The 15,041-nt window shown below is 33.9% G+C and overlaps 2 protein-coding genes across 6 annotated transcripts in view; both read left to right on the forward strand.

Moving 5' to 3' along the window:
* LOC133860698 (putative disease resistance protein RGA1) overlaps positions 1–15,041 on the forward strand; it is a 67,071-nt gene that overhangs the window by 38,652 nt on the left and 13,378 nt on the right. The gene's annotated exons all lie outside the window — the stretch shown is intronic.
* Positions 961–10,214, forward strand: LOC133860699 (putative disease resistance protein RGA3). The gene is made up of 6 exons (XM_062296278.1): positions 961–1,284; positions 3,068–6,135; positions 7,086–7,559; positions 8,198–8,345; positions 8,522–8,569; positions 9,564–10,214. Exons 1-2 carry the CDS (start codon positions 976–978, stop codon positions 6,071–6,073), a joined length of 3,315 nt encoding a protein of 1,104 aa, XP_062152262.1. The 5' UTR covers positions 961–975; the 3' UTR covers positions 6,074–6,135; positions 7,086–7,559; positions 8,198–8,345; positions 8,522–8,569; positions 9,564–10,214.

Raw genomic sequence — 15,041 nt, forward strand, 5'->3', positions numbered from 1 at the left:
GTGAAAATAATTAAAAATTGCTAGAAATGCTCTTAGGCGAGACATGATTCATGCATAACCCATATTGCATACCTATTCCACAACAAAGACGAATGAGTTGGAACCCATGCATGTGGGTCCCACATGTAAGTCACTCAATATATCTTAGAATTGTGAGATAGTTGTACAAGGATTATAATTTTATCATTTCTTTACAAATGCAGATATATGGTATTCACATTTATTTTGTGAATACAACTATAAATATTTATAAATAACTACATTTACAGCATCTACGTTTCCATGTGTTTGTCTCATATTTTAGTTATTTTAAATCTTAACTTTCTATAAGTAGAAAGGCAGGTTAACTACGAAGGGTGCTCTTTATATGCGGGGACCGGTTAATTAAAAAGACAGCAAAATGATAAACGCACATGGCAGGCCTCATTGGACTTTCCTTAAGCAGTGCCCATTTGGCTTGTCCATCTGCTTTACAGCAAACACATATTCCTTAAGTCTGAGAGTCTGTCATGACCATAGGATGCATTTTCCAATTTTTTTTTTTTTTTAAATATAATGTGTGAATGTTAAATATATATTGAACTATTCAAAATAATTATGTTCTTTTTTAAATATATGCATTACTTGTAGCATATTCTTTTTCAAATTTATTTATATAAAGTGATCTTCCAATTGGGGCGTTTCTTCCAAGGTGAAAGGAAGTTGTCAGCACATTCATGTTTAGTCAATTGAGTCGGATTGAATGGCTGATGAAACTTCAATTCATCATTAAAACTTCATCACACCTGTCCTTCTCTTGAGACAAACGCACATGGCTGGTGGCCTCATTCATTGGACTTTCTTTAAGCAGTGCCCATTGGCTTGTGCATCTGCTTTATAGCAAACTCATCTTCCTTATAATTCTACGCTCCCAACAACTCTCATCACTACTTCAACAGTGGGTTTCAGCATCACTCGATTCACCGTCGACAACAAATGGCTGAGACAGTTCTCTTCAACGTTGCAGCGAGTGTCATTACGAGTTCGGCCTCTCTTGCTAGCCAACAAATTGGACTGCTTTGGGGTTACAAAGATGAGCTTAAAAAGCTCGAGAACACGGTTTCCACCATCCAAGCTGTGCTTTTGGATGCGGAGGAGCGCGCGCAGCAGGACAAGAATCATGCGGTCAAAGATTGGCTTGGGAAGCTCAAGGATGCCATGTACGAAGCCGACGATTTGCTGGATGATTACTCCACCGAACTTCTACGCCGACAAGTGATGACACGGGATAAGAAGGCAAAACGGGTAAATTCATAAATGTCCATGCATGATGGCGTCTCCAACACATATTTATCAGAGTCTGCATACAAATATTTATACTTTTCCATTTTAAACTACACCGGTGGGAACAAAAATTTTAACATTTTTTAATTTATATTGATTAAACTAAAATTAAGGTCATATGATAGTAAATTTTTTTGTAATTTATAAATTCATGCAATATTCTGTGTGATTATGTCATTATGTTCAGTAATATACTGGGTACAACCTTTGGTATATGTCTTTCTTTATTTTTAAAAAAAGAGGCGCGATGGATTTTTACTTGCCTTTTTTTTTTTTTTTTTTTAACTGATGATGAAAAGTACGATAGAGATGTGTCACATAATAATCGGACAGATTTCTAGCTACCGTTACAAGTCGAATTTAAACAACCGAGTTGTCAAACAGACCGACTTATTTACAACCCTAGATCATACAGTAACCCAACAACCCCTCATTAACATAGACATAAACCAAATAGGCTTTAAAAATCAGACAAAGCCGAGACACCTTAGTTAAAGTAAAAGCCTTTAGTCAAAAACAAATATGTCTTAGAATTGTCAGCGCATGTGATGATACGGTGAAGGCAAAATCAATCTCCAACCTTAACCAGACACGAAAAATTGTTGCACATGTCCAGAGAAAACACAAACGAAGAAAAAGGGCATAAAAATTGATGCAGAACAAAATAGCAAATAACATGAAGTTGCTATGTTAGGATACCTCCAGGGAGAAAGAGGGATCTTACATATGTTTACTGGTGCCTTAGGCATGGAATACATATACTCTTATTTATAGTTGTGCCAGATATCCGCTATTCTTGGATGATATTAACCGCATAACAACTGACAACTATTAAAAACTGCTAACCGCCACGCCTTGGGGCAATTAGTGGTAGGTGGAGGCGGTTAATATATATAACCGCTAATTGTATACCCTTTTATATATAAATATAAATATTGCATACCCTTTTATATATAAATATGATATAGAATTTTCGTTTTGAGTTTAATGAAACTAATCTTTATTCATAAATAATAATAATAATAACAATAATAACAATAATATTCTTGAGGTTTGTTACATTTTTAAGCCTATTTTTAAAAAGTGATTATGCGGTGCGGGTTATGAGTTTCAATAACCACTAACTATTTAAGGCGATTACGGTTGGTGGTTAGAGGCAATAACTGTTAACTGCAATCGCTTGTACACCCCTAATTACTGTATTTATTCATCCCATCAAGAAATAAGATTCATAATAAAATCAATTCTAATTTTGGTTTCACAATTAATTTGTTATTTTGAATAAATTACCGATGGCCCTAAATTTGTGATTAATTAAACTACACTAAATACCCTGTGGCATATGGCCACATTTTATTGGGAAATCTCTTACAAATATATCTACAACCTCAACAAAGGAATAAATCCAAATATTTAGGAAGGTCAACATCGTTATTAACTATCATTACATTGTTTAAAATACCTCAACAATATTTCCGAAGAATAAATCCACAAAAAACAATTTGTCCGTTATAATGTTAAACCCAACTATCCATGCAAAATCTCCAATGGTAGGGCAGAAGGAGAATCCTAAAACTATCACAATGATGCGATTTGAAATTTCGAATGGGTGGTTGTAAATGAAAGCACAACAAGTACAAGCATTGTCGATCATGACCTTCATATTTTCCTTAATTCCACACACTTTCCAAAAAATGTTTAACTTTTTAGAATGGACCATACTAAATATTTGAAGGTATAACAGGTACGCATCTTTTTTTCTGAATCAAACCAGCTTAAATATGGCATTAAAATGGGTCATCAGATCAAGGCAGTTAGGGAGAGACTTGATAACATGGCAGCTGATCAAATCAAATTTGGCTTCATTGAGCGCCCTATAGGGACACAATTTGAGCATAGGAAGAGAAAAGATACACACTCTTTTGTACCTGAGGAAGAAGTCATTGGAAGAGAGGATGAAAGGAAGGCAATTAAAGAGTTGTTATTGGATTCCGATGTGAAAGAGAACGTTTCCATCATTCCCATAGTTGGGATTGGTGGACTAGGCAAGACCATGCTTGCTCAATATGTGTACAACGATGAGGAGGTCAAAAAACATTTTAAGCTAAGAGTGTGGGTGTGCGTCTCTGATCCTTTTGATGTGAAAACTATTGTTCAAAAGATCGTAGAATGTGTAATTGGAAGGAGACCCAAAAGCCTTGAGATGGATTTCTTGCAATGTCAGCTTCGAGCAAAAATTGATGGAAAGCGATATTTACTCGTTTTAGACGATGTATGGAATGAGAATCGTGGTACATGGTTGGACTTGGAAAAATTGTTATCAGGTGGCCTTAAGGGAAGCAAAGTCTTGATTACTACACGTAGCAAAAGAGTTGCAGAGATTACATGCACATTGCCACCATATCTTTTGGGAGGTCTATCCGAAAGCAATTCTTGGAATTTATTTAAGAGAATGGCATTTAAAGACGGGGAAGAGCTAGAGAATCCAAAGTTGGTAGAAATTGGAAGGGAGATCATTAAAAAGTGTGCACAAGTTCCTCTTGCTATAAGGAGCATAGGGAGTCTACTATACTTCAAAAACTCAGAAGCTGATTGGCTGTACTTTAAAAACAATGAACTTTACAAATTAACTCAAGATGACAATAGTATTTTCCCAATACTTAAGTTGAGTTATGATCAACTCCCGTCACAATTGAAGCAATGTTTTACTTTTTGTTCGGTGTTTCCAAAAGATTATGAAATTGAAGTGAAGTTGTTGATTCAGCTATGGACAGCTCAAGGCTTTATTCATTGGTCAGACAAAACCAAATGTCTTGAAGATGTTGGTCGTGAGTATTTTACGGATTTGCTTTGGAGGTCTTTTTTCCAAGATATACAAAGAGATAAACATGGTGATATAGAAGTATGCAAAATACATGACCTTTTTCATGATCTTGCACAATCAGTAGCGGGAGACGAGTGCATAATTTTAAATCAAAATGCAGAAAAAGTAGTTGAAAGAAATATCCATGTGGCATTTGATTCCTTATATTCCTTAAGTGATATTCCAACTCCCTTGTTCAAGGCACAAAAAATGCGAACGCTTTTACAGCTAGATTCATGGTCGCTTTGTCATTTGTCAAGGGCAGTCTATGATACACTTATTTCAAGTTTTAAATGCTTGCGTGCCTTGAATCTCAGTTACTTGAGAATTCAAGAAGTGCCGGATTCCATTGGCAAGTTAAAGCACCTAAGATTTCTTGATCTTTCTTACAGTAAGCATATCAAACTACTCCCCGCTTCTATAACTAAGTTGCAAAATTTGCAAACATTAAGACTTGACTATTGTCAGAAGCTTAAAGAATTGCCGGAAGACATTGCAAACTTGATCAACCTTAGGCATCTTGCGATTTATGGGTGTCTCAGCTTGACTCATATGCCGCATGGATTGGGAAATTTGAGCGCCCTCCAAACATTGACGCAGTACACTTTGGGGAAGAAGGGAAGTTGTGTTGGAAAACGAAAGGGCGGGCTAGCCGATCTGGAAAGTTTAGATGAGTTAAGAGGAGAATTACATATCATTGGTTTAAAGCACTTAAGATCTTCTCCATTAGAAGCCAAGGCTGCAAACTTGGAGAGGAAGCAATACTTTCGAATGTTGACATTACAGTGGGACCCAGATTTTGATGATCATGATAGTGATAAGGCAATAGAAAATGACGAACAGCTGTTGCATAACCTTCAGCCACACTTAAATTTGAAAAAATTAATTATAAATGGGTATGCAGGTTTGAGGTTATCGGGCTGGGTGTCGTCGCTCTTGAATTTGGTTGATATTGAAATATACGATTGTAAATGGTGCCAACATATCCCTCCATTGGACCGATTACCTTCTCTCAAGAATCTTAGTCTTCGAAACTTACGTGCGCTGGAGTACATAAGCAATGATGGCAGTGACGTGTCCTCTTTATCTCTTGAACGTCTCGTACTTGATCGTTTGCCTAAGTTGAGGGGATGGTGGAGGATGAGGGAAGCAGCAACAACAGAGCATGAGAGTCATGAGACACATCATCGTCTTCCATTATATCCATCATTTCCATGCCTTTCTCATTTAATTATTAGTAGGTGTCCTATGTTGTCTCTAATGCCAGTAGGGGCACAAGGGAGCGAAAAAGCACACTCCCCTTCCTCTCCCTTTTCGGATCTCTCCAAATTGAAGTTTCTTTCTCTTGAGGGATTAGAGCAGCTTGAATCTCTGCCAGAGGAGTGGCTGCAAAACCTCACTTCTCTTGAGAAACTAGATATTCGGAAGTGTTGTAAACTACGAATATTCATGTCTCCACTCTTTCAACATCTCTCCGCGCTTGAACATCTAGTGATTACTAACTGTAGGGAACTTATCAGTAATGAGGATGAAGAGGGCACACACTGGCTTGGACCTACAACACTTCGTCATCTATCTATACAAGTTCCAAACTTGGTGTCTCTCCCAAGGGAGCTTAGACAGGTTACCACTTTGGAAGAGCTTTACATAAAGTACTGCCCCACACTCAACTCTTTACCGGAGTGGATAGGCGACCTCACTTCACTCAAGGAGCTTCAGATCTGGAAGTGTCCCAATTTAATATCACTGCCTGAAGGTATGCGCCGCCTCACCTCTTTACGTCGGTTGATAATTAGGGACTGTCCTCGCTTGAAGAAAAGATGTGAACAAGGAACAGGGGAGGATTGGCCAAAGATTGCTCACGTCTCAAACTTTACGAGTTATTAGTCCGTCTACTAATCGTGGGTAGAGGATCCGTTCCGTAGCCTAATGCGCCAATTATTCTTCAGGTATTTAAGTCACCAAGTAGACAGTAATTTTCTTCTTCTTGTTATTCATCTTCGTTTTACTTTTTCAGGATTTTGATATATAATATTTGATTTCATATGCAGAACTAACTGTAGCACGGAACAAACAATCTAGTGTTTAAGAATAGACATATTTTCAGACCTTGCCCACAATCAGATTTCCCGAAGCTCTCAAATTTCCAGTATTGTTTCCTATCTTTCACTACAATGGCATTCCTGTATCAAATTTCCAGTATTGTTTCCGTTTGAAATTTGATAGTATCCCGTATTAGGTAAAACACTTATGATAGACCAAGGACGTCACTCCAATCCCAAATTTTCATTAAAAAAAAAATACCTCAATAACTTTTTTGCATAATTAATTCTCTGTTTTCTCATAATCAAATGTATGCAGATACCTATAAAAAATAATCAAATGTATGCAGATTTAGACAGATTCATTTTATTGTTATAGTTACTGGAGTCTAACATCAACTCTCTCTGTTGTGGATTGATTTTTACCTTTTTACTGTTTTCATTGGAAAATTTTGAATCTATTATTTTGGTTTTTGATGGTCAGAGAGGCATTCATAGAAAAGCATTAATTCTTGAAATGGGTGTGAGAATCGTTGAGGGATTTTTGTAATATGCTTAGAATATGGAAGCAATCCTGAATATTAATGTGAAAAATTGAATGAATGAAGTATCTATGAAACTGAAGCAATGCTATGATCCATCGTAGTCTTTTCTACCACATAATGAAAACACAAATACACAACTACATAAGGTAGAACTGACGACTGAACTCCAATTAAAGTTCATGGTCCCATTTACAACTAAGTGATACCTTCTTATTCTATGTCAAGTTGAACCACTTCATTTTTTTTAATTGGAAATCCTTTCATAGCTCTTCCATCAAAATTCTTAACTGGATGCTGCTGGTTATCTTCTAGGACTTTGTACATTAAACATTTCAGCTTCTGAAAGTGTTATGAGCATAACAACAACTGACTCCTGGGCTTCCTTTGCACCATATTTTGCCAATGCAGTATGTTGTCCTCAATTTGATGCAACAGTAGTGATTATTATTGGGCAGTCCACAAAGTACTCCAAGAGCCTTGCTTTGAACAAGACTCATGCTAAGCACTTCCTCCGAGATGTTGAGAAGATCCTAGAAAGTCTAGGGGCAAATGAGAATCTACAAAAGATCTGTTCATTTCACACAGAGAACTTCACAGAATTCTCTTGCCCTTCTACGGATGTTAATGAGTTTGACTGTTTGAGCACACTGCGTACTTTTCAAGACTTATGGTTGCTTGTGGAAGGATTGATCCTGTCAATGAGTGTTGTGACGAAGTTTGCCAAAATGCTATACAAGATGCTGCTAGAAAAATTGCCCTAATGGGATATTCTAGTGGGATCACGAGGTAATGCTTTTATTTTGAAAATGTTGTTTTCTAGCCATTTAAACATCATAATCTTGGAGGTTTTAGTTTGATGTTCCATGTGATTATCTTTCTTGCATATCAAGATTTATAGGAGCGGCCTTTATTTGACTCCTTTGTGTAGGTTTGATTCTAGTGCATGTCTCCTGATCTTCTAGGATGTGTCTTTTACTCACTTTGATTACCTCATAAGATTGGTTTTCTGATAGTCTACAGAAGAAATAGTCTCTTTGAAAACCAAAGGTGTGAAAAGTTTCCTGGCCTAGCTACCTTCAGCTTCTGCTACATTGGAAACTTCTGTTAATAAATATGAGCTTGGAATTGAATGCCCCCCCTACTGCCTTGAAAAAAGAGAAGAAAAAAAGGGTTGTTTAAATCATGCTGAAACTTGAATGGAGTTAGGTTCTATGAGTTGTGGCATACACTTATTCCTAAATTTTATTTATAAAAAGAAAAAAAAAATTGCTGACTATAACTAATTATACTAAGCCAGACACTACAAAATGTAACTGTTGATAGTAATCTAATTGTTATATTTAAAATGTTTCTAGAAATTCCCTTCTTTACTCTTCAGTGAGTATTCTGAAAAGTTAACTTTGTTTCATTCGTCTTTTCTATAGAGTCTGGCTACCTTTTACCAAGCTTGCCTTCAGATGCAACATATGATTGATAGAACTTCAGGGGTCGGCTTCCTTTGCGATCTTAGTGATAACATTGCAGCTCCTTGGTCCTGTAAATCTTATGTACCTGCTTCTACCTGGAATAAAAGTATGGCTCAAATGTTAAATCTTCATTTTTCAATGGAATCTATTTTTGCTTACAAAGTTCTGCTTCCACTTTTTACTGCACCCCCACTTTCCCTTTTTCTCCCTCCCACTTTTTTTTTTGGGATGAATCCCTCCCACCTTTTTATTGATTTCTTCTTGGACTGTATGGAATTGCAGCTACCAAACTTCTCCAGCACTCCCCCCCAGCAACATCTGCACGAAGTGGTAAGGGACTTAGACATATTTATATTGTTACATAAAAACAAGTCAGTTTTCTAATTTGTGCAGCAAGACACGTCTTTACTCAACTCATTTAACCTCTAATCACCCCCTGAAATTGGGGCTGCATGGATCCTTTTAGGAGATTATACAAATAAAATGAAAACGTTATTTGGCAATGATATGAAAGTCGGAAACCTGTGTCTTACATGTCAAGCTTCTAGCTGCTTGCTGAATTCTATAATTTTATTCAGTTCAGCATATCAACTGGTAGGACGTGCACTATAAAAATCATCTGCTAGATAATTCATTCTAAAGTAGACTCATGCTAATAATTGTCCTCTAGTATGGCACTAAAAGAAAATTGTTGATGAACGAATTGGTGTTCTCATATTAGAATCTCACTCACTCAAAAGCATTATTGCTTCTCTTGTTATTTTGAAGTCTAATAACTCATTCCCTTTGAATGGCGCTTTTATGATGCTTTCTGGTTAGTGTTTCAGATTTCATTAGATGCCATGCATTCTGGTACCTTTTAGAAAACTTGATGGAAGACATGATAACACAACGAAGCCGAGCCACCCTATCTTGGATCTCTTGGGGCTATAAGCCTATATCACCAGCCATTGTGAGCCTTATTATGCTCTAATACCAACATCATGGGAAGAATTTACTGTCAATCTTTCCGCCTTTCATTATGGCCCTAGATTCTCTAGCACCTATATATGCTCAGCCACAACCAACAGCACACACAATGAAGGGAATGAATAACCAGCTTATATTATTTGAAAAAAGCTTAGAAGAGATAAACGTGCTTATGCACAAGGAATTTCTTTCGTTGCTCAGTTACAAGATTTTCTATTTTAGTAGCTATAGAAAAATGCTGACCCTATAGTGGGAGTCAGAAGCTGATCTTTTACTTTTACAATTTTTAGCTATTATACTAAATACCAATCGTTTCTCCATTATTTTAAGTAATAGCTTCACTCATACATTGTAGGTCGATACACCAACAACTTGATGTTTCCCCTGCTTGTGACCTCATTACTGCTTCCCAACATGCTTCTTTGACATTCGTATTCACTGTTACTTGGTTCTTTTGGCCACAAACAGAAGCTGCTCTTTCTGCAAAACAGCTTCATAAATCTTGATTGCTGGTATATATATGTAGCGTAAGTGACTTGAGTTTCTCAAGTCTTACCGTGAGGCCCATACTCACTTCTTGTTGCTTGCTGTCCACACACGTGGATGTCTCTCTTTTAGTTGAGTTGAAAAGCGTCCTTTGGAAGCTAAAAAAAGGCATAAGCCTTTTGGTTGCTAAACCGAAAGACATTCGGTCCTTCAGAGCAGTGTGCGAAAAAGAAAAGAAGAGGAGAAGAGATCCAAGCAGCAGTGATCGGCAGCACATTTGGGAGAGAGATAAGTCATCTTTGTCTCACTTGTATTTTTCTTGTGTGCCAAGAGATAAGGGAACTAAGAGAGGTTTTCTCTTTCGGATTTAGTCATCCTTGTGAGCAGATAAGGGAGTATTGTGCGGTTGGGTTTGAATGGTTTTCTTTGTACTGTACTATGTACTTCACCTCTTTATAGTGAATTTCTTTTGGATCGTCTCCGTTAGTAAACGTAGACTTGTTAAGTCGAACCACTTAAATCTTAGTATTTCATGTGATGTGTTATTTTTTATTCTACAATTTTTCTGCTTCTTTGGTGACAGAGCATCCCAGCAAGCTCTGTTATTTTAATTTTCTTCCTTTAGGCTCCTCCTCCTATTATTAAAAAAATGTGAGGCCAATATAGCTTGAATATTGAATTGAAAGGTCCAAACTAAAACTTTTATCCATTTGAATATAATTCCTTTGACAATTGTTTGGGTTATTCACCAATCAATTGAAGCCTATGAAATGTATCAACTTCATAGAAGTGTGGAAGAATAGGGATATGACTAAATCAACTAAAATAATATAACACTATCATTATTGTAAATGATTGGCTTTATTCTTTAACACCAAAAACTTCAATTACTAACCTCACATTTGCTACCACTAACAATGGGGATGGAGATTTTACGTAATTTTTTTTTTTTTTCATAGGTGGTATTTTTCAAATGTTTTGATGTTTATAAATGATTTAAATTATGTAATTTAAGAATTTACATTTCTTTAAAATTGTAGAAAATTTTGATCCATTGCCCACTCGCATACTGTCGAAATTTTTTGAAATCCCAATTGAGTAAATAAAATGAAGCTATAATCACTATACATTTTCAACATTAATGGCTCCATTGTTGGCTTCCTTTTTGGCAACTTTCACATTAACGCACACTTCACCTTCCAATTAAATTCCTTGTAATATTCATTTCATGGAAATCTCTTACAATTCATATTCATGAGATAAATCTACAAAAAAAATTAAAAAATTAAAGAAAACAGATAAAACTTTCATTCGAAATGGGTTAAAAGAATTTACTCTGACCTAGTTTATTAAATTGATACGTACCCAACATATCTGTAACTTTCACATATTATTATTATATTTTAGACAATATGTCAGCTTAATAAAATTTAAAGCTGTCCAAAAAAAATATATATATAGTCCCAATAGTTATTTTTTACGCATGTTTATTTTGACTTTTGATCAACCTTAGATAGCAAATGCTAACTTGTTGGCTTCATTTTTATTTGTCATGGTTGGATTGTTTGTTTCTCAAATTGCTAGGATATATATGGATTGTTTAGCACTTATTGGGATAAGATGAATATTATATAATTTTTTTGGAAAAATTTTACTTACTACCTTTAATTTTTCATTATTTTCGCAATCATATCTTTAAACTTTAAAATGTGTCTATTTAGTGTATCTATCTTTCAATTTTTTTCAATTTCACCAATCCGTTAGGATTTTCCGTTAAATTATATCAAAATTCTCAAAATACCAATTTTTTAAACAAAAAAAATATATATATATATAATTTTTTTTTCATGAAGATTTAGGTATAAATATTTTCAAATATTCTGTTAAATCCTAACCAACACCTAAACCCTTTAATTATCTTTGTAAATAATTGGTCTATATGCCGGATATTATGACAATATGTCAGCTTAGAACCTCGAGGCATGTTGTTTCCCAAGCTCTTTTGACTAAAAATGAGCTATTGTGAGAAATAGTTCACATGACTCCGTATACATAATATTAGAATATGATTTTTTTTTTTTTCGTAGTTTCGTAAAGTTAAGATGTCTGAGAGTAAAGATAATCGATCAAGATATGTAAATGCTTATAAAACACATCAAACTCTTTAATTATGCAAGATGCGATATTTTTCTTTTATAAACTATAAAATAAATTTTTATATATTGTTTAGTTGAATAAATGATGTTATGATCCATTTTAATTATGTCAATGATTATAATCATAAATGTTAATTATATTTTGAATCTTATCATCTTATCATCCAAGGGACGCAAAGGTAAAAAATGTGGGCTTATAGCTGGTCATCATGCGGTCTTGAAACAATTAAGATAGTTATATTTCATTAACCAATTAAGGTTCAACATGTGCTTACAATTTCCTTTCCCTTTCTTGTAAGAAAAGCTAGAATTGAAAGATAACCTATATATAAATTAATGCTAAACCATTTCTTGAGACAAACGCACATGACCGGCCTCATTGGACTTTCTTTAAAGCAGTGCCCATTGGCTTGTCCATCTGCTTTACAGCAAACTCATCTTCCTTAAATTCCTTAGTAATATTCATTTCGTGGAAATCTCTTACCATTCATACTCATGAGATAAATTTTTTAAAAAAAATAAAAAATTAGAAAATAGAAAAAACTTTCATTTGAAATGGGTTAAAAGAATTTACTCTAACTTAGTTTATTAAAATGATATGTATCCAAAATATCTGTAATTTTTATATATTTTTATTATATTTTAGACAATATGTCGGCTTAATAAAATTTAAAGATGTCCAATAAAAAAAATATAGTCCCAGTAGTTATTTTTTACGCATTTTTGTTTTGACTTTTGGTCAACCTTAGATAGCAAATATGCCAAATACTAACTTGTTAGCTACTTGGCTTCATTTTTATTTGTCTTTGTTAGATTGTTTCTCAAATTGCTGGTATATATATGGATTATCTAGCCACTTATTCAGATAGATGAATAATACATAAATATTTTGGAAAAACTTTACTTATTATCGTTAATTTTTCAGTACTTTTATAACCATATTTTTAAACTTTAAAAAGTGTTCATTTAGTGTATCAATCTTTCAATTTTTTTCAATTTCATAAATCCGTTAAGATTTTTCGTAAAATTCTATCAAAATTATTATTTTTTAAACAGAAAAAAAAACATTTAATTTATTTTTTCATGAAAATTTAGAGATAAATATTTTTACATATTCTATTAAATCGTAACCGATGCCTAAATCCTTTAATTATCTTTGTAAATAATTGGTCTATATGCTGAATATTATGACAATATGTCAGCTTCCTCCTCTTCTTTTTACACCCCCCTCCCCAAACTTTCCTGTCAACCTAACACAATTGACCAAAAAGTCAAAAGACAATGCTTGTATTAATTGGACTTACTGTTGCTGATATTGCACCAGAAGAAGTAGAAGTGTGGTACCATCTACTATACAAAGTACAACTAATTAGGTGGGAAAAAAATAAAGTTGTTAAGCCACATGAGGCAAAAATGTAATTAATCCTATATTATATTTACTAAATTCACCCAAATGACACTTTTGGGGATTAAATATAAGTTATATTTACATTGTTTTAAGTTCTTTTTTTTTTTTTTTAACAATTCACTCATTCACTTCACCAATTCACCGTGATGCCGCTAGAGCCCAAAGCCACCATCTTCTTCTTCTCGCATCTCATATTTGATTCTTTCATATGATTCTCATAGACTCTCAAATTGTGTAATGTGTATCTTTTTGTCCAAAACTATTATTTGGTGTTTGATATATACATGTTTATAGTTCAAATATATGTTTATATCTCCTAGTGGCAATATTGTTGTGCAAATATATGTAGATGTTCATTGTAAGATCTGTTTCGTATAGTTCATTAACTATTATTTTAAAATCGTTTAAAATATGTTTTAATAGAAATTCAAAAATTGTCTATAAGTCTAAAATAAGCTTAAATATATATATATATATATATATATATATATATATATATATATATATATATATATATATATATATATATATATGATTAATAAAAAACATGATGCAAATGCAGAAAAGAATAAGATCTGACCTCCTCCTTTTACGCTCCATGGCATGGAAAAAGAATAAGATCGTCATTGGATTTACAAAATGATCAAATGAACATAAGATACATTTTCCAATTTTTTTTTTTTTTAAATAATGTGTGAATGTTAAAATATATATTGAACTATACAAAATAATTATATTCTTTTTTAACTATATGCATTACTTGTAGTATATGCTTTTTCAAATTTATTTATATAAAGTGATCTTCCAATTGGGGCGTTTCTTCCAAGAAGGTGAAAGGAAGTTGTGATTACCCCATTCATTGTCATCCCCCACTTTAACGTGTCCTTTACTTTTGCTTTTTGTGTTTTCTTCACTTCCTGTGGCTAACCTGTCCCTTTCTTGAGACAAACGCACATGGCCGGCCTCATTGGATTTTCTTTAAAGCAGTGCCCATTGTCTTGTCCATCTGCCTTACAAGCAAACACATCTTCCTTCAATTTCTTGTAATATTCATTTCGTGGAAATCTCTTACAATTCATATTCATGAAATAAATCTACAAAAAAAAAAAAATAAATAAAACTTTCATTCGAAATGGGTTAAAAGAATTTACTCTAACTTAATTTATTAAATTGTTGCGTGTCCAAAATATCTGTAATTTTTACATATTTTTATTATATTTTAGACAATATGTCAGCTTAATAAAATTTATAGATGTCCAATAAAAAAAATATAGTCCCAATAGTTATTTTTTACGCATTTTTGTTTGAGAGGTGATTCCCGTACATCGCATGTACAACAAGGGTACAACACCCCTCTCACATGAGGTGGACCCCACAGTGTGTGGAGCCCACCCCATGTGAGAGGAGTGTTGTACCCTTGTTGTAAATGCGATGTACATTTATCATTTTCCTTTTTGTTTTGACTTTCGGTCAACGTTAGATAGCAAATACTAACTTGTTGGCTACTTGGCTTCATTTTTATTTGTCATGGTTGGATTGTTTGTTTCTCAAATTGCTGGTATATATATGGATTACCTAGCCACTTATTTAGATAGATGAATATAATATAAACTTTTTTTGGAAAAAAATTACTTATTACCTTTAATTTTTCATTACTTTTGTAATCATATTTTTAAACTTTAAAAAGTGTTTATTTAGTGTATCAATCTTTCAATTTTCTTTAATTTCATCAATTCGTTAGAGCATTCACATCGGAGTCGCTACTTTCTCCATTTAGCTAGAA

This window comes from Alnus glutinosa, chromosome 2 (assembly GCF_958979055.1).
Source record: "Alnus glutinosa chromosome 2, dhAlnGlut1.1, whole genome shotgun sequence".
Lineage (NCBI taxonomy): Eukaryota > Viridiplantae > Streptophyta > Magnoliopsida > Fagales > Betulaceae > Alnus > Alnus glutinosa.

Excerpts from the sequence above, each read along its gene's own strand:
- LOC133860699 (XM_062296278.1), top strand. The coding sequence starts at position 976 with ATGGCTGAGACAGTTCTCTTCAACGTTGCAGCGAGTGTCATTACGAGT. Across the intron at positions 1,285-3,067 it reads GGGATAAGAAGGCAAAACGG|GTACGCATCTTTTTTTCTGA; the intron begins GTAAATTCATAA and ends AAGGTATAACAG.